Here is a 19,264-nt window from a genome sequence, read left to right as displayed (position 1 = left end):
GGCTCTTCAGTCTGGTAATTAGATGAGGTGGAAGGAGTGTGAAGAGGTGGAGAGCTGAGCTTTTAGGAATCACGAGGTCCAAAAACGTAAGTTCAGATGCCCAGAAGATCATATCTTCAGTTTAAGAGCTCGGTTCATTGCTGGCCTTTGAGGTATTTGACCTCTTTAACTCTGTTAAAATATACGTGTATCTGAATCTTGCCGGCTTCCCAGATGGCTCAATGGTAAAGACTTCACCTGCAATGCAGGAGATGCAGGTTCGATGCCTGGGTCAGGGAGATCCGCTGAAGAATACTTTCTCCAGTATACTTTCCTCCTGGAAAATGCCATGGATAGAAAGGAGCCTGGCAGGCTACAGTCCATGGGGGTTGCAAAGAGTCAGACACAACAGAGCAACTAAGCAACATCAGCAGCCTGACTCTTGTACTGAGATGTGATTTCTTACTGGAAGCAGAGCCTTTTCCTAACACTGGTTAGGAATGGTTTATGTAGTTCCGTGTTGGTCATTGAGTTTAGGATGTATGGGGATTCTGTTTTGGTTCTGTAAGGCATTCCTTTGAAAGTCCCAAATGTGGAAAGGATATCCTGTGGTCAGTTTCGGTGGGGAGGGTTCAGCGAGGAGCTGTATTAGGAGTCTTCTCCTGCTTTCCTGTTAGGTTGAGATGCATGATGCCGGCCTTGATGCCAGAAGCTGTAGGAAACTGTCCAGAAGCTTCATGTCAGATGTGATTTTCAACATTTAGTCTTAGTTTGCTAGATAAAGTTAAATTGCTCTGGAGGATCTTGAAGGGCCTAGAGTTTGTTTGTTGGGGTTACAGGGGACAGACAGCTTCTGTTTGGATTTGAGGTCATCCTTAAAGGATTGGGCCGCGAGCATAGCGCGTTATAATAGTGCAGCTGTAGTTTACATATTAGCTTATGTGACTCTGATAAATCACTGAAGGAGATGGGTGATAAGAGACCTGGCGCGCAGCCGTTGAAGGGACTTCACTCAGGACACCTAGGACTACTTTGCTGAGATGCAAACCCAAGTTCTTGGCTTATGAGGGCTGACTCTTATTACCGTACGCAGATCAGTGAGAAAGGGGTTGGCACTGATGAGAATAAAAGCTGGTTCTGGGGACTTCCTGGTGGTCCAGTGGTTAGGAATCTGCTTGCCGATGCAGGAGACACAGGTTCGATCCCTGCTCTGGGAAGATCCTACCTGCTGCAGGGCAACTAAGCCATGGGTTGCAGCTACTGAAGCATGCACACAGCAAGGAAGACTCAGTGTAGCCAAAAATAAAATAAGACATGATGCACTTTTTAAAAAAAGCTGGTTCTGGCCAGACGGACTCCTGCTGCTTCGGTGGGTGCTTGCCGTCCCTGAGGCAAGGCCTGATGCCGGGGCCTTTACCAAGCTGGGTAAGCTTTCGGGTGCAATGTTTCCATGCAAATCTGGTTTGGGGCTGGCTCTTGAATGCTGACTTAGTGTTGTTGCCTTACATGGTGTCAGAAATACAGACACAGGGTAGGTTTACTTATAAACAACATGTCTGTTGGAAGGTACCAAATACAGCTTCAGTTTTGGTCAGGAAAATGATTTCTAGGTGAAAAACACAGTTAGCCGGTAGGTTTTTTTTTTTTTCTTTTTTCCTTCGGAGTTGTCCGGTCTTTGGAAGATGTAGAAAGAAGGCAGTCTGAAAAGGTTATGGGACTTTCTCAACACCTGCTTAAGCAGGGTCAACTATCCAGTTTAACCTGCTTGTAAACTCTGTGGTCAGGAATAGAAGCGCAGGTAGAGAACACTACTGCTCGTTAATTTGTGCTAAGTTCTTGTCAGAATATCCTTATGTTGAAGCAAGAGATGATGCTGGAGAGTCGCTGTCAGTTGTCATGCAGACTATTTGAAGGGCGGCAGTGGTGGTGATGTGTTAGACCTCCCAGAGCACTGTCAGGGAGATCAGATGCGTCCTCACGCTGCCAGGAGCAGGGACTCTACAGCTGGCTGGGAGAATTTCAAGGTAAACCAGAGGTGAGATTGGAATCTAGATTTCCTGGCTCAAGGTCAAGCTCACTTGTCAGAGGATGGTTTTAAGATTAGGGATCAGATACCTGGCAGAGGAAGGAGACAGCTGGGACAAGATCCTTCTCTGTTGTTCTCGTTTCTGTTTCTTTTCCAAACCATTTATTTAGAATTCCCAGGACAAATGGTATGGCTTTTGATGTTTCTGCATCAGTTTGAGCTTTGATCTTTAACACTCGTCCTCCTGTTGCAGTCTTAGCTGCTCTAACCCAATTTATGTGGTCTGTGCTTTTAATCCGTACTTCTTTTATTTTCCTCTTAATATTAAAGGATTAATATTAAAGGTTTATGAGTTCATTTCATTCAGACCAGGTCTTAACTGTCCCCTGACAGTGAAGTTCACTTCTACCTTAAAGCCACTCTTTGTAATAACATATATAATTATTAATTAAAGAGGAGATCATCTTTCCTTCTTAAACTAAAATAAATTCCATGTAGGTCAAGTAATTAAATGTAGAAAGTACAGCCATAGCAGCACTAGAGGAAAATTAAGAATGGCTTCTTTAATTTGGGAGTGTTCTCATCCTGACCCAAAGGCCAGGAACATAGGAAGGCTATTCTTTAGTCTGACCATGTAAAAACGTAGTTATGCACAGCAAAATACCCATACTAAGCAAGGTTGAAAGACAGGTGACAAGGTGGAAAAACTGTGGAAAAGTCAGTATTTATCTTATGGAAGGAACTACTACAAAAAGACAAGGGTGAATAATTACCAAAAGAAAAATAAAGTGGGCCAATCAATATATGAAAAGATGTTTAACTTCAGGAAGAATCAGAGTAATGCAAATAAAAATGAGATCATTTTTTAATCTATTAGATGGATAAAGATTTTAAAAAGGTCAGTGAAACGCAGTATTGACACTGGGTGGGGGAGCAAGCACCATCATAGACTGATAATATAAATCAGTAAGCTTCTCTGCTAGGCAGTTTATCAGCATGCATTACAGTTTAAAATATGCAGACACTTTGACCTAGCAATTTCACTTCTAGAGATTCCTTTTAGAGATCTAGGGAAAGGGTTATTTGACGTAGAGCGTGTAATTGTGGAAAATTAGGTGAAAAATAAATATCCCCCGATGTTGGGAGTGTTCAGACACCTGACTGCTTGTGTGGTGGGATATACTGATGATGCTCTTACTCATATCTGTTTTTATGGAGTGGAAGGGTGTCCGTGACACGTTTGAGTGGAAGGAACAAATTACAGAAGAGCAGTGTACCTCATGGGACCCATTGATATCAAGGTGTCTCTCTGCACTCTGGGCTTGTGCACACACAGATATTGAGAGCCTGGGGGTTGCTTCCCAGGATCACCACAGGGTTACTGTGGTTGTCTCTGGATGGCAGACTTAGTTCTTGTGTATTTCTGTATAGCATACATCTGCGTATATGTACTCAGAGTGAGCAGATGTGATTTTTAACATTGGAAAACATGAAGAGAATTTTGGAGGCTGGGTAAAAACAGAATGCTCTTGGAATGTATGGCAGGTGGAAAGTGGAGAGCGAGGACCTCGACCCCACAAAGGGCATCTCTGCCCCTTTATGTCTGCCCAGACATACAGGGTAGAACCTTGTTGCAAAGGCAAGTGTAGCTGGCCCATGCTTTCCAGGAGAGCCATGACCTTGTGTTCGCTTGAGTGGGTGGCTGTGATCAAACGAGCTAGGTGGGGCTGACCCAGTTTTGTGATTGCACCTGCTACAGCTGTGCCCTTTTTGCATGTACGTATCTGTTAGCTCCACTTGTTCAAGCAAGGTCATGGGATTGTTCTCTATACCAGTGATTTCCCTTTCCAGTACATTTCTTCCAAGGCACGGTCTGTAACCCTGTCTCAGTGGTGGTCAGGGAGAATTGAGTTGGATTGGCGTAAATCCAATCCCATAAAAGGAAAGGCTTGTTGCTCAGTTAACTGGAATCATCTCAGAGGACAAAAGGCAGCTCTTTTTTATGTACTTGATTATACAGTTCCTGAGGTTTCTACTTTATCTCAGTTATTCCATTCTCTCTTTCTCAAGGGCATGGGCTGTGCTCTGCTTATTTTTTTTTCCTCCCCATAGTCCTTTTCATTGCCTAGTTCAGTAATGGAGGTGGCATCAATAAGCATTGACAGAAATGATGAAATACATACATAAGGTCAACTTGGGACTCTTCAGATGTCTTTCTCCCCCCCGCTCCCCCCAACAGAACTGTTCTTCAGAGTTAGAGGAAAGCAGGTTCCGTTGCATTGCTGCAGGGTTTGGGAGGAGGGGTGGGCAGGGGGATCCTTCCTAGTCTGGGAGCAGAGCACACTGTATTCCCTCCTTTGCCAATTTGTCCCTCGTGCAGAGGGATTCCTGTGCCTTTGGAGCTGAGCAGGGACTTTTCCTCCTTGCTCTAGAATAGCCTGTGCCTCAGACACTCAGGACCCATTTTCTTAAACTCATTGGAACTGTGGGCCCTGTCACTTTGCTCCTGGCATTTGATGCTGAATTGTGGTAAAACTTTACAGATATCCAGAACCCCTCGACTTGACGGTCTGGATTTGAATCTGCTTCAGCAGTGTTTTCTAGGCTTGTTTGCAATTTTGAAACTTGGTGAAGGCTTACTAACATTAAAGTTCAATTTCAGTTGTGCAGGAGTCAAAACAAGTGGAAGGAGGTCTTCCACTCTCTCACTCTGGACCTTATCTTGAGAGCTAGTCTGCTTTGGCAGTGCTTCCACTCTCCAGGGTTCTGACTTTGTTTGAATGAACTTGCTTCATAAAAGTGCTCTGGTATGCCATAATTGAATAAGTGTACAGAAGGGTTTGGAATCACCAGGTTAAATGATTATATAGCCTCAAACTGCATAGATTTTCTGACTCAATTAAACTACCCATTATCTCTTATTTAAGTGACCAATAAAACGTGCGATTATGTCTTTCTTTGCAAGTGGGATTAATATCTACTGTTTATCTCAAGATAAACATTGCTCACATAGCCTGGAAAAGCAATTTTATGCCCTCAGTGAGGCAGTAGAGGACTCCACTGTTGGGTATGAGGTTTTATCTTTCCGAACCGATTATGAAATACGCTAACCATTTATATGGCTTTGTCTTTATAGACTGAAATCGCCAAGAGATTGAATACAATTTGTGCACAAGTCATCCCGTTTCTGTCTCAGGAAGTAAGTAAAGCTGTTCAGCTGTTAAAGTGCAATTATGTTGCTTCTCTGTTTGCAAATTAGCTAGTTTTAAGATGTTAATTTTATCACGAGGAACAAGTGTGAAGAACATCTGTTACAGCTGAAGTGTGTAAACCCCCTGCTATTCCAGCTCATAGATGTAAGGGCACACTGTGGAAGTGACGATAGCTCAACCTTAAATTAATTCTTTTCTATGGAAAGCTGCAAAATGACTGCCAAGCATAAAGCTTTTCTTAGAGGAGTGGTATAAGCTTGATAGCTTCTGATGATTAATGTGTGCTTTTGCTGTTTCTTTTACTGCTTTCTAAAAATGATTCCATCAGGCTTGACTTGATCATGGGAGCAGGTATTTCATTTGTCCTTGTACCTCAAGGCAGATTGACTTAATGCTGTCTGTGGAGGGAGTGGATGCCAATACTCTTAAGGTTAAGAGCATTCATGTTACATGTTCATGTTACCTTGGCTTACAGAGTTATATCCACATAGGAGCCATTTTATTAAGTTGCAAAGTCATAGATAGGAGTTTAACCTTAATATTTTGAGAGGGGAAGGCTCTCTGTGTGAGTAAACCTATGAAATTGACTCAAAACCAGTTTTAGTTTTGCCTTAAAGTTTACTTTTGGATACAAGCTAATAAATGTAAAGCGGTGTTTTAAGTGTGTACAGGGTGCGTATATCTTGAGACAGAGTGAAAAGCTTGTGGGCCTTGGAGCTGGAATGCTGCGTGTCTGTCCTTGTTGGCGTCTGCTGCTCCATGCTGGGTAGCACCATCTCTGTTCTTACTATGGCAGCCTTTGCCAGCATGGCATTTACGTGATGTTACAGTTTAGATCTGTTGGCCTTTTGAAACCTTTAGTAATTGGGTTTTCTGCTATATATAGTCCCCTTTCTCCCAAAGAGATGTGCAACTTTGTTTTTATTTGTGAGTGTACCTGGTAGGTATGCAGGCTATTTCCAGCCTGTGATCTCAGAGAGAGAGAGCGAGCGAGCATGTGTATGTGTGTCTGTCTGTCTGTGTCTTTCCTTCCTCCTCTGGCGGGTGAAACATCTAAGGACTAAAGGAGGAAAGGAATTCCCAGAGTCCAGAACCAACTGGTGGGTTGAGACTTGTTGACTGGAGAAGAGATTGCAGGTTTAATGTTTAAAATTTAAGTATTCAAAGGGGTGTTTTAAATGATTGTAAATTTCTCCTGCTCAAATTTACCATAGCATACCCTTTCTGAGAATCAGGATGATCTTCCAGATCCCAAATGGTTGATTTCTAAGGTTTCACATGACCATTTTTTATGTCTTTTTCTGACTTTCTACCATGCTGAACCCCAAATTCCCATCAGAAGTTGACAGGTGCTGCTTAGAAAGATGGGCAGCACCCCTGTTTTCCTTTCCCTGGCTGGCTGTGTTCTGTGAAATGATGTGTGCTCCAGCACGTTCGCATTTAAACTCATTTTACACCTCAGTCTGCACCTAATGCAGCATTTGTCCTGTTGTTGGAAGGTACAGTGAAGTTCTTGGCTGCCTCACTAATACCTTTTCTTCTTGTTTTCAAAGCATCAACAGCAGGTGGCCCAGGCTGTCGAGCGTGCCAAGCAGGTGACCATGGCAGAGCTGAATGCCATCATCGGGGTACGTGGCCTCCCAGGTCTACCTCCTACAGTGTGTATAACCAGCTTTCATTTCTTCTAAATTTGTTGGCTTAATCTATATCTAATCTGTATATAATATGAAGTTAACCTTAACCTTTTTGATCAGTGGGAGAGGGGGAGGCAGTTTCAGGTATGGGGAAGTGGTTTCAGGTACGCTGAGGGGTATAAGGGAAGAACACTTGGCGATAGGGAGGTAATAGCAACCTTTTTTAGGATGGGAACAAAATAAATCTTCTTTTCAACGGGAAAATAAATACAGTTCATCCTGCTCCCTCAGGTTAAAGCTTTAGGTGAAGGTTTTAAATACCTACTTTCCTTACTTCTGTCATACAACTTTAGATCCCAATTGGGGTCAAGACATCACTTGGAATTATTTCATTTTGTTATCTTTTGCTTCTTTTGCCTTTTGCTTTCCCAGGGTATTAGAACCTATGTGTAACTGTTTTGCTTTTCTTGTGGCTCTTTCATGAAGTTTTAAGTGGCACCCGGATGAAAAGAAAGCCCTCTTGCCGTTGAAGAAGTGATAATTGTCTGCCCTGGTGCCCTCTAGCCTTTCAGGAGGTTTCTGCTCTTCTGGGTTGAGTTCAGTCAGTGCTCCTTGCTGGCAACTGGTTGTCAATCACAAGTCATTTGCTCTGCATTAATGAGCCTGGTGAACCGTGGGGTCCATCTCCTGCATGAGTTCATTCCCCACCCCCGGCCACGCCCCCTTCCTTCCCCCCAACTGCAGGAGCCAGGGCGGTTCTCATGTTTTTTCTGCCCTTCCAGCCTAAGCGAAAGAAGTAGCTGAAACAAGGGACCATCCTTTCTGATTTTATTCATACGTGAGTGCCTTGAGCGGATTCAAATCACTCATTTATCAATTTATGTTAATTGCTTGTGAGAAGATGCCCTGCTGGTCTTTATAGTTCCCTCAGACACTTTGTAATGATAATTAGACATGCTGCTGTAGGGATTAAGAGTGCCATAGTGCAGTGACGGCCACAGACAATGGAACCAGTTAATCCATCAGGGTTTAAAATTACATCCCAACTGGAGATGGAGAAAAACATAAGAGCCAAGGAGGATTAAAGAATGAGCCTCAGCTTGAAAACTCTCCTTTCATCAGTTTCTCAATTGCAGATCTGCAGTCGGGTTGCCTGTGGTAAGCTATTGGCAGTCAATTAGGTGAAATAAACTGGGAGGGTGACCTTCATTTCCTTTTAATAGCTTTTTCCTCCCTGAAATGGGGAGCTTCAGTGGATTTTCAGCTTAAATTTTATTCAAGCTGCTTTATTACACTTGACAGCTTAGCTCTGCATAAACAATTCTCCCTCCTCCCCTTCCCCCCAGATCCGGGCTCTGCATCTCTCCCCCTTAGTATCACATTTTTGACTGTTGCTTAGTGGGCTCTCTAATCACATTCAACAAAAAACACAATTACATCTGCATTTGTCTGCTGCCTTCTGTACCCTTTTCTTGTGTAATGAATTGCTTTATTTCGGAGATCAAATCAAATATTCACTGGTACTTTTGCATGTACTGTGTTTGATTAGCAAAGACTAATAGCAAATTGTACTTGTAGCTCGAGCGCAGAATTTTTTTAACCCAAATGAATGAGGATGGAAAAGCCTGTTTTGATTAAAGGAAAACATATGCAAAGCAGTTCTCAAGTACCCAGTTCAACTTTGTGGAACATGTTTGTTTTCTGGTAGGCTCTAAATTTTTACATATCATTTCTTGATGGTAAAACTTTGTACTCTTTATGCCCTCAAAGCCACTGCCCAATCCTACCCATTAGAAAGGAGGAAATTGTGTTAACCAGATGTTTATAGGTAATACTCATTTCAAGTTGAATCAGAAAATAAAAATAACAGGTTGTTTTGCAAGGGCAGATGAATCGCTAATTTTATGAGTGGCTTTAGTCCAGGAAACATGTTGTTGAGATTATAAAGGCAGATTAGCTCTGATAGCTAGCAACAATAACCCAAATCAGTGAATTGGGCCCAGCACAAGACTTGACGCCAATTATGAGTTTTCAGCATATTGGCATGTGTGGCTTTTATAATTGTAATGTTTGGATCAGTATATTAATTTATGTCGGCAGGCTCTTTTAAAGTTTGTAGTGATCAATAATTATCCTGCACCATAAGTTTCATGCTCTGGCATATGCTTGATTTTTGCTTGAAAGGAACTGTGCGCGTCCTGGAAAATCGAAGTAGCATAAAATTGGGTTGACAATTCAGTGGACCTTTGCACCCCTTCATTGAACATGCAGTGTGTCGACCTGTCTCCCCAGAGGGGAGGAGGCTCTGGGAGGCTGTCTGTTCCTACAGCAGCTGCGCGCAGAGTAAACGCAGCCTGGTTTGATAGCAGCTGTCAGTATTGTTCAGGGGCCGACTTAGGGGAGAGAACAATGGGAGAGGCCATGCTCTTCGTCTGCATCGACTTTCAGGCTAAGAAAAGAAATAGTAATTTAACGGTTTAGACATCTATTACAAGTGTGAAAGATCATGAAAGAGTACCCTTTAAAATGCAGATGAACCGAAACATTCTCATCCCCTTTAAGGTACAATCAAGGAGCTTACTGCTTGCTTGACAGGGCTAAAGATATTTCTCTTTAGCAAACCTGGAAGAAGTTATATCTTCCTAAGGACACCAGGCTTCTAGGTGAGGTTAGCTGTGTCCTGGGACTGTGGATACTCTTTTAGTGGGAAGAGAGAGGTTCTACTTTTTTCCATTTTTGTGGAGTGAATTAATGGTACCCATTTTGCACTGACACAGGACACTTACTTCTCATGTCTGATGGGAAATACTGAATTATAAATCTTTTCCACTGCAGCACCTGCCTTCAACTTACATAGATTACTGGTATTTAAGAAAGATAAGCTTCTTAGATATTTGAGATGTTTTGGTTATACTCTTTAAAAATAGCTTTGAAGGTAGATTTGATAATCAGCAGAATAATAACTGTAACCCTACATTTTGAATTTTTTTTAAGCTCTCTTGCTATTAAACATATGTTCTTGTAACAATAAAAAGTAATAATGCAGAGATCTTAATAGGCACAGGGTTTATTCAGTTTGACACAAGCTCACTTGTACTTGAGAAAGCAAGTTCATTGTGGGAAGGGAAATTACTTGAACCTTGATTTTTTTTTTTTTTCCCAAACACTGGGATAAACAACACAATTTAATCAGCATTCCTCAAATATTTTTTTCAAATTTGGAATGCTATTAAAAATGCTCAAAATGAAATAGTTTTTTGACTTAATGTAACATTTTATTTGTGGAATAGCTGATGACTACCTGAAGGAAAAGAAAATTGACCAAAGGACTCTTAAGTTCATTACTCCCCATTGTAGTATTTAGGTAGTTGGGAACTTAGAACTCTCTTCTACCTGCTCTAACACTAAGTAACTGATTCTAAACTGAGACTAGGATTCCAAATAATTAGTGTTGTCTTTTAACTGGATTTATTACATCACATATAATTGGTTTTATATCATATAAAATTAATATGTCATACAAATATAGATATGGCTATGTACATACCTGTACACACATGGATTTTTAAAAATTGATGTGTAATTCACATGTGAAATGTACAGTGTACAGACCTGACCACTGGTACAGGCACATACTCTTTGGGCCCCACTCTCTCAGGGTACAGATTGTCCCCACCATCATAGGAAGTCCCCTTGTGCTTACTGTCAGCCAAGTCTTCCCACTCCCTGAAGAAGCATGGTTGCTTTTTGATTAAAAAGTGAAAAAATAATTAGCAGAGTGCAATTTCTTTTTTAAAGAAAACAATTGCATGGTTTTACTATTTCTAACCAAATACCTGCTGCCTGACTTCTCAGTGTTTCATCTGTGCTCATATTTCTAAGACCACTTACATCATGTTCTAGAACTAACACCCCGAGAAGATAACCTTTTCATTACAGGGGACTAGAGTGCAAAAGTAGGAAGTCCAGAAACACCTGGAGAAACAGGCAAATTTGGCCTTGGAGTATAGAATGAAGCAGGGCAAAGGCTAATAGAGTTCTGCCAAGAGAACGCACTGGTCATAGCAAACACCCTCTTCGAACAACACAAGAGAAGACTCTACACATGGACATCACCAGATGGTCAACACCAAAATCAGATTGATTATATTCTCTGCAGCCAAAGATGGAGAAGCTCTATACAGTCAGCAAAAACAAGACCAGGAGCTGACTATGGCTCAGATCATGAACTCCTTATTGCCAAATTCAGGCTTAAATTGAAAAAAGTCAGGAAAACCACTAGACCATTCAGGTAGGACCTAAATCAAATCCGTTATGACTCTACAGTGGAAGTGAGAAATAGATTTAAGGGATAGACAGAATGCCTGTTGAACTATGGATGGAAGTTTGTGATATTGTACAGGAGATGGAAATCAAGACCATCCCCAAGAAAAAGAAATGCAAAAAAGCAAAATGGCTGTCTGAGGAGGCCTTACAAATAGCTGTGAAAAGAAGAGAAGCAAAAAGCAAAGGAGAAAAGGAAAAATACTTATTAAACTCTCCATTTAATAAATACTTATTAAAAAACTCTTCATTTGAATGCAGAATTCCAAAGAATAGCAAGGAGAGATAAGAAAGCCTTCCTCAGCGATCAACGCAAAGAAATAGAGGAAAACAATAGAATGGGAAAGACCAGAGATCTCTGACACCAAGGGAATATTTCATGCAAAGATGGGCTCAATAAAGTACAGAAACGATATGGACCAAACAGAAGCAGAAGATATTAAGAAGAGGTGGCAAGAATACACAGAAGAACTGTACCAAAAAGATCGTCATGACCCAGATAATCATGATGGTGTGATCACTCACTCTCACCTAGAGCCAGACATCCTGGAATGTGAAGTCAAGTGGGCCTCAGGAAGCATCACTGTGAACAAAGCTAGTGGAGGTGATGGAATTCCAGTTGAGCTATTTCAAATCCTGAAAGATGATGCTGTGAAAGTGCTATACTCAGTATGCCAGCAAATTTGGAAAATTCAGCAGTGGCCACAGGACTGGACAAGGTCAGTTTTCATTCCAATCCCAAAGAAAGGCAATCCCCCAAAATGCTCAAACTACCGCACAATTGCACTCATCTCACAAGTTAGTAAAGGAATGCTCAAAATTCTCCAAGCCAGGCTTCAACAGTACATGAACTGTGAACTTCCAGATGTTCGAGCTGGTTTTAGAAAAGGCAGAGGAACCAGAGATCAAATTGCCAACATCTGCTGGATCATTGAAAAAGCAAGCGAGTTCCATAAAAACATCTATTTCTGCTTTATTGACTATGCCAAAGCCTTTGACTGTGTGGATCACAATAAACTGTGGAAAATTCTGAAAGAGATGAGAATACCAGACCACCTGACCTGCTTCTTGAGAAACCTATATGCAGGTCAGGAAGCAACAATTAGAACTGGACATGGAACAACAGACTGGTTCCAAGTATGAAAAGGAGTATGTCAAGGCTGTATATTGTCACCCTGCTTATTTAACTTAAATGCAGAGTACATCATGAGAAATGCTGGGCTGGAGGAAGCACAAGCTGGAATCAAGATTGCTGGGAGAAATATCAATAACCTCAGATATGCAGATGACACCACCCTGATGGCAGAAAGTGAAGAGGAACTAAAGAGCTTCTTGATGAAAGTGAAAGAGGAGAGTGGAAAACTTGGTTTAAAGCTCAACATTCAGAAAACTAAGATCATGGCATCTGGTCCCATCACTTCATGGCAGGTAGATGGGGAAACAGTGGAAACAATGTCAGATTTTATTTTGGGGGGCTCCAAGATCACTGCACATGCTGATTGCAGCCATGAAATTAAAAGACGCTTACTCCTTGGGAGGAAAGTTATGACCAACCTAGATAGCATATTAAAAAGCAGAGACATTACTTTGCCAACAAAGGTCCGTCTAGTCAAAGCTATGGTTTTTTGCAGTGGTCGTGTATGGATGTGAGAGTTGGACTATAAAGAAAGCTGAGTGCCAAAGAATTGATGCTTTTGAACTGTGGTGTTGGAGAAGACTCTTGAGAGTCCCTTGGACTGCAAGGAGATCCAACCAGTCATCCTAAAGGAGATCAGTCCTGGGTGTTCATTGGAAGGACTGATGCTGAAGCTGAAACTGCAATACTTTGGCCACCTGATGCAAAGAGCTGACTCATTTGAAAAGACCTTGATGCTGGCAAAGATTGAAGGTGGGAGGAGAAGGGGACGACAGGATGAGATGGTTGGATGGCATCACCCACTCAATGGAGATGGGTTTGGGTAGACTTTGGCAGTTGGTGATGGACAGGGAGGCCTGACATGGTGTGGTTCATGGGGTCGCAACGAGTCGGACACGACTGAGTGACTGAACTGAACTGAACTGAACCTTGGATAACATGGCGCCTGTGTGTTGGTACCCCTGTTACCTGGGCCTCGGATAAGACTGGACTTGATTGGGACCCTCGGGCACTGCTATGCTTTGTGATCTCGTGCAGCCAGTTAACCTCCATGAGCATCCATCGTCAGGTGGACGATGCCATTTACCTTGTGTGGCTTTTGTAGAGGGTAAGACTGACTGGTAGCCTTTTCCTGACATGTAGGTGAACTGACTCCCCTGAACTGCAGTTTTTCCTGCCTGCTTTCTCTCGGTGCCTGTAGCAGATCTCTGGGTCCAGTTGACCAAGCTTCTTCAAGGGGTGATTACTCCAGGCAGTGGGTCACCTCCTCTTTTGTCTTTTCTGGTGGTTATGTGGATGTTGGTGTTTGAGATTAGACCCAACCAGATGCTCTTCTTGCTGCAATTAAATTGTGTGTGAGTGAGTTTTAATAAGGACACGGCAGTGCAGAAGCACTGCCATTTAATTTTTGGTGAACAAGCTTAAAACTCAGAACCGAGGGAAGTTCACTTTGGGGAACAGATGGAGAGAAGTTTGAGAAGCAAAAATGTGAGGATCAGGCACTTTTGGCTTCCTTACTCAGCATAAAGGGGGAAGGGATCAGTTCTTTTGTTGGCACTGCGAAGTGGCAGGGATCCTTGAGACAGAATTAGAAGGAGGGCAGAATTAGAAGAGATGCCCAGATGACCAATTCCCCTACCACAAAAGGCCAGATTTCTGATAGCTGCTTCCATGCTGATCGTTGGATATAAGAAAGTGTAAACAATTTTCCATATCAGTATATGAACATCAGGAACTTGGGGAAATTTGGAGTTAATATAAGCAGCCTTGTTTATCCTTTCTCATTTATTTGGATGTGATCTAACTTACTTTCCCCAAATATAACTTCTGTCAAGGTCTGTGGGGCTCTGGTCTGGGGCTTCGGTTTTGGTCAGGTGTGTGTATTCTTATTTCATAGGCAAATTTATAATTCTCTATACTTTAAAACAACTTAGTATGAAATAAGCCTAGAGTGGTTTGTGGTATCTGACTGTGTGTGTTTGTGTAGGTGACGGTTGTGAACACAAACTCCTGATGTGACTGTAGAAGGAGCCTTTCTGTCCTGAAGAGATTGAGTTGTAGACCTAAAGGACTCCCTATTGTTGCATGAGATGATTGGTTTAAGGATTAGCAGAAATGTTGGATTATTTTTCTCCTCTGGCTGTAGCTGTCAGCCATCTATAGGATTGTAGTGTGTGAAGTTTAAGAGGATGAGGTTAGCCTCTTATTCTTATGAGTATGCAGTTAATCCCTGGAAAGCCCATCAATAACCCAGCTGTAACTTTCTTTATAAAACAAATTCACCCTAGGAGAATAATGCATAGCTTGCTACCACAGGAAGTAAGTAAGACACAACAAACATGGATCTTCCAGCTCTACCAGCTTCTATTTAGTGACTTACCTGGCACTTAAATTCCAATAGTTCAGCCCTTTTATTAATTTTCCAAAGGGATGAAGCAATACAGCCGAGAAGTCTTCTCTGCATCTGACTTTTTTCTTTTTCTTTTTTTTTTTTTACTGAGGGTACAGGTAGGTATCTCTAACAAATGCAGGGCTTGGCTTCAGTGTCTCAGTTCTTCTGAATAGGCAGTGTGCTTTTAATTATTAGGAAGCTTGCTGAAGCATTGTTTACTTGTTCATGTCCCCATATATTTTCATATGATTTTTATTTGGATTTATTAGAATGCATTATATTTTCCCTCTTCTCAGAGGAAGAAGAAAAGTCTTCCAAATAGAAAGTAGAACATCTCATTTTAATTATTAGATCTATGCGGTTTTTTTAATTGATGGGTGATTTATGTACTGTATCATTCACCCCGCTTTTTTTTTCAAAGAGTTTTTTAAAATGTGGACCATTTTTTAAATCTCTACTGAATTTTTCACGGTATTGATTCTATTTTATGTTTTTTTGGTTTCTGGCTGTGACACATATGAACTTTTAGCTCCCCAACTAAGGTTTGAACCTGCACCCCCCTGCATTGGAAGGCAGAGTCTTAACCACTGGATCGCCAGGGAAGTCCCTCACTCACCCTTTTAAAAGCACAGTGCTCAGTGTTTTTAATATATTTACAAGCTTGTATAACTATTACTAATATGTAATTCTTGAACATTTTCATCACTCCCAAAATAAACCCAAAATAATTAACAGTCAAGACCCCCTACTCCATCCCTTCAACTCCCTGGCAACGCCTGATCTTTCTGTCTCTTATGGATTTGTCTGTTCTGAATATTTCCTATAAATGGAATCACATAATATATGGCCCTTGTGTCTGGCTTATTTCACTTGGCATAATGTTTTCAAGGTTTTTACATGTTGTAGAAGGTATTTATTTCAGTCTGTTCTGATGAACAATATTCTGTTACATCAATATACTGCATTTGTTTATCCGTTCAGTCACTTGCTGGTCATTTAATTGTTTCTACATTTTGGCTATTATAAATAATGCTGCTGTAAACATTTGTATGAAGATGAGATGGATGGCATCACTGACTCAATGGACATGAGTCTGAGTAAATTCCGGGAGTTGGTGATGGACAGGGAGGCCTGGCGTGCTGTAGTCCATGGGGTCGCAAAGAGTCAGACACGACTGAGCGACTGAACTGAACCATTTGTATAAAAATTTTTCTGTGGACATGCTTTCTTTTATCTGGTGTTTATATCTAGGAATGGAATCTCTGGGTCATACGGTAATTCCATCTAACTTTTTAAACAGCCCATTGGCTGTACCATTTTACATTCCCTGCTAGCAGTGGGTGAGAATTCAGTTTCTCTTGCTTCTTCTCCAACACTTGTTATTGTCCATTGTTTGATCCTAGTCCTCCTAAGTGGGTGTGACATGCTGTCTCATTTGTGGTTTTGATTTATATTTCTCTCATGGCTGGTGATGGTGAGCATCTTTTTATTGAAACCTTATGTGGTTTTAGAAGTGGATCTACTTAAGTAAACGTGGCTTTTAAAAACTCACTCTAGTTTTAGGTCTTTAAGTCATGATGGAAACAGGCACCCAGGGCAGGTAGAATGAATAAGTCAGGGTGATGATGCAGAACAGGTTGGCCTGTGCAGATTAGCTGAGAAACAGAAAAGGTGAGTTTAGATCCTTTTCAGAGTCTTAGGCCTTCATCTGGGTGCCTGCCTAACTGTAGGTCATCAGTTTTGCTTCTGTGTCTTCCTGCATCAAAATGGGGCCTTTGAGTGGATTTATTTATTTACTTACTTTTTATTGTCTTCAAGTGGCTTGTGAATTCTTGGCCCCAGCAAGCAGTTCCTGCCTGTTCATCACCCCTGCCCCTCTTCACACGAGAGGCCATCCACATAATGGGAGGTTTTCAGATCACTCCCAGAGTAGTGTCCTTGATGTCTCTGCTGCCACACAGCTCTTCCCCACCTCGCCCGCTTGTTTATTGTAGCATACTAATTTTCTTTTTCTGCACTCTCCCGAGATAAGAACTGAGCATTTTAAAGAACAGAGTAATAGCAAAAAAAATCAAGGAAGAGTGATTTATAAAAAACTGTCAACAAATGCTTCTTTTCACTCCCCGCCCCCCACCACCCTTTTAAAAGTGTTTAAATACCAAGTGCTATAAATGCCACTTACTGTCACACTTTTAGCATTGGAGATGCTATTTTGGAGCATGGTTTTAGTTCTGGTTGGGTTCAGTTTGTGGTCTGTGTGACATAGTTTTCCCAAAGGTTGTAAAGTGGGTTAAATTTCAGAAATTCAAATTGATTCAGTGGTTGGTAATGAGGAACTTATTAACATCTAGTGGGGGTGAGGGGGGACGTTAGTCTTCATTTTTATTCTGGTTTCCTTTCTACTTGTATAGGCAGCTCTGTGGTGATAAATCCTGTGCTATACCTGTTTTAGAAACAAAAATGTAAAAACCACCTCACTATTACTAAAGCTCTGAATGTAAACAGCAAAGTCAATTTCATTATAGCAACATAATTGACCCGGGCTGCACTAGGTAAAATGTGAATTAAAATTCTAAATGCATGGCTGTTGTTTGACATGGATGAGGTTGTTTTATTCCTTGTGGGTTTTCAGTATCATTAACTCAGGGTTTGGTGTTTGTTTTCCTCATCTCTTTCCCAGCCTATTCAAACTGTTTGGGTAAGAATGGGTGCATTTATCTCCTCATGCCCCAAACTAAACCTTTCCCTAATCATCTCTGCGGCACCAGAGCAGTCCGTAAAAGTTCCCAGTGTCGCTCTTTCCCCAAATTGTTTTGTAAAATGTGAAGTTGCTGTTTGTTTTGAATTGTTAACTGGAGTCAGCGTAAGCAGCTGCTCATTTTGGGGGGTTGTGACAAGGTACTTGATGGAGAAAGGACAGGGAAGAACTGAATACTGAAAAGTACTTTTGGGTTTTAAACAATTTGGCAAATCCTTTGGCATATAAGAACATGGATTCGAACATAATGGTACAGCATTCTAGCTTAGACTTAGACCAGAATTTCTCAGTTTCAGCATTACTGACATTTTAGGCTTGTGAATTCTCTATGATGAGGGCTGTTCTGTGCATTGTGCGGTGTTGAGCAGCATCCCTGGCCTCTACCTATTGGACGCCAGTAGCACTCCTCCTCCTCTCTCCCTCCCAGCTGTGACAACCATAAATATCTCTAGATGTTGCCAAATGTCCCTGGGGTGGGGGAAAAGGGTATCAAAATTGCTTTGTTTGAGAACCACCTGTTTAGATTGATACATATTGCCTCAAACCACCACTGTCCATCAAAAATGCCTTTTCTGATAGCTTTGTAATCTGTTTTGCTTGTGTGTTCTGTGGTTATAAATCTATAGCCAATAACATAAAAAAAAAAGTTTACTAATTAGTGCAAGCTGATGAATGGGTAGAAGGTTGAGTTTTCCCAACCTTGCTGTCATGTTGAGAAACATTTTAGTTTCCCCGATGATTTGGGCAGGTTTGGGTCTATGGAGGCGTGTAAATTCCCTTAATTGGCAGAGCCACTGGGTTTTTTGAGGTGTTGCTGGCTGTATAGCAGTGTCTTTTGTTCTGACATGTATTTTTGAGTAGCGTTCATGTTTTTTCCTTTTAGTGAAGGTGATAGGTATTAGGCTGTCTCAGGTAAACTGTGGGGAGAAAACAAACAAACAAACATGTTCTTTCAGGAACACATGGATGGGACAGGTCAGCTGCTGTTTTGGAGTCAGCTGTTTTAATCTCCTGGATGTGGGCCCTCTGTTCATTTCAATGAATATTTTATCTTACAGACAACACTTCTTATTTATTAAGCATCTTTTGAGAGAAGCCGGGACTATCTCCGTTTCAGCTTGATTCTTCCTTATCAGCTTCCTTGGAAGAGAGCTAGAGTGAAAGATGTTTTCGTTTCTCATGTGTAGGGTGTTGGGGGGTGGAGATTGGAGAGATGGCACTTGTGAGTTGTAAATCTCAGAACAGATTCCCGTCTGCCACTGCTGCCGAGGCTGCATTGTGGAGACCGTTTTATTTCCCAGTGAACATCTGACAGCGAAGTGGATCGTCCCTGGGTGTGCAGTGCCGCGTGTCCTCGGGGGTCTCTCCTTGCCTGGGAAGGGAGAAACGTGAAGTTGTCAGTGGAGAAAGAGCTTTCCTGCTTCCTCCCACCACTTGGGAACCCTGGGTCTGTCCCTGACTCCTTGTGAACATCCCTGGGCTGCTGGGGTCACAGGAGAGAGGCTGTTGAAGGGAATGAAAGGTTTTCAATCATCATTCTGGCTGAGAACCCAGGGCAAACCACTCTTTCATCTGTGAAATGGGAGCCGTGCTTCCCGCCCGCCCTCTCTCCGTCTGGTGTGTTCTAAGCTGAGGCCAGATAAGGAAGCTGGAATCATGATCTAGGAGCTCTGCGTGGCAGGATAAAGAAGTAGAACCTGAGGCAGCAGGCTCATGTTTTCTGGGTCTGCAGCATCTTCAGTAGCTGTGATTCATCCTCTTGCTGTCTACTTAAGTATTCCTTTCATTTTGTGAGAGAGTTATGC

At 41.8% G+C, this 19,264-nt stretch overlaps 1 protein-coding gene across 10 annotated transcripts in view; it reads left to right on the top strand.

The window, feature by feature from the left end:
- The window catches only part of LOC136148301 (transducin-like enhancer protein 1), a 92,255-nt gene that overhangs the window by 24,369 nt on the left and 48,622 nt on the right, over window positions 1–19,264 (top strand). For 5 of the 10 annotated variants that reach the window (XM_065907809.1, XM_065907811.1, XM_065907804.1 and 2 more), the window contains exons 5-6: window positions 5,142–5,204; window positions 6,771–6,845. In XM_065907809.1, the coding sequence (XP_065763881.1) occupies window positions 5,142–5,204; window positions 6,771–6,845 (138 nt within the window). Of the gene's footprint in view, window positions 1–5,141; window positions 5,205–6,770; window positions 6,876–19,264 lie in introns of all 10 variants that reach the window. The other 5 variants (XM_065907808.1, XM_065907806.1, XM_065907805.1 and 2 more) reach the window with 1 other exon arrangement.

Source organism: Muntiacus reevesi, chromosome 17, assembly GCF_963930625.1.
Source record: "Muntiacus reevesi chromosome 17, mMunRee1.1, whole genome shotgun sequence".
Lineage (NCBI taxonomy): Eukaryota > Metazoa > Chordata > Mammalia > Artiodactyla > Cervidae > Muntiacus > Muntiacus reevesi.
The sequence above is the reverse complement of the archived record's forward strand: the minus strand, read 5'-3'. Positions and strand labels throughout refer to the sequence as shown.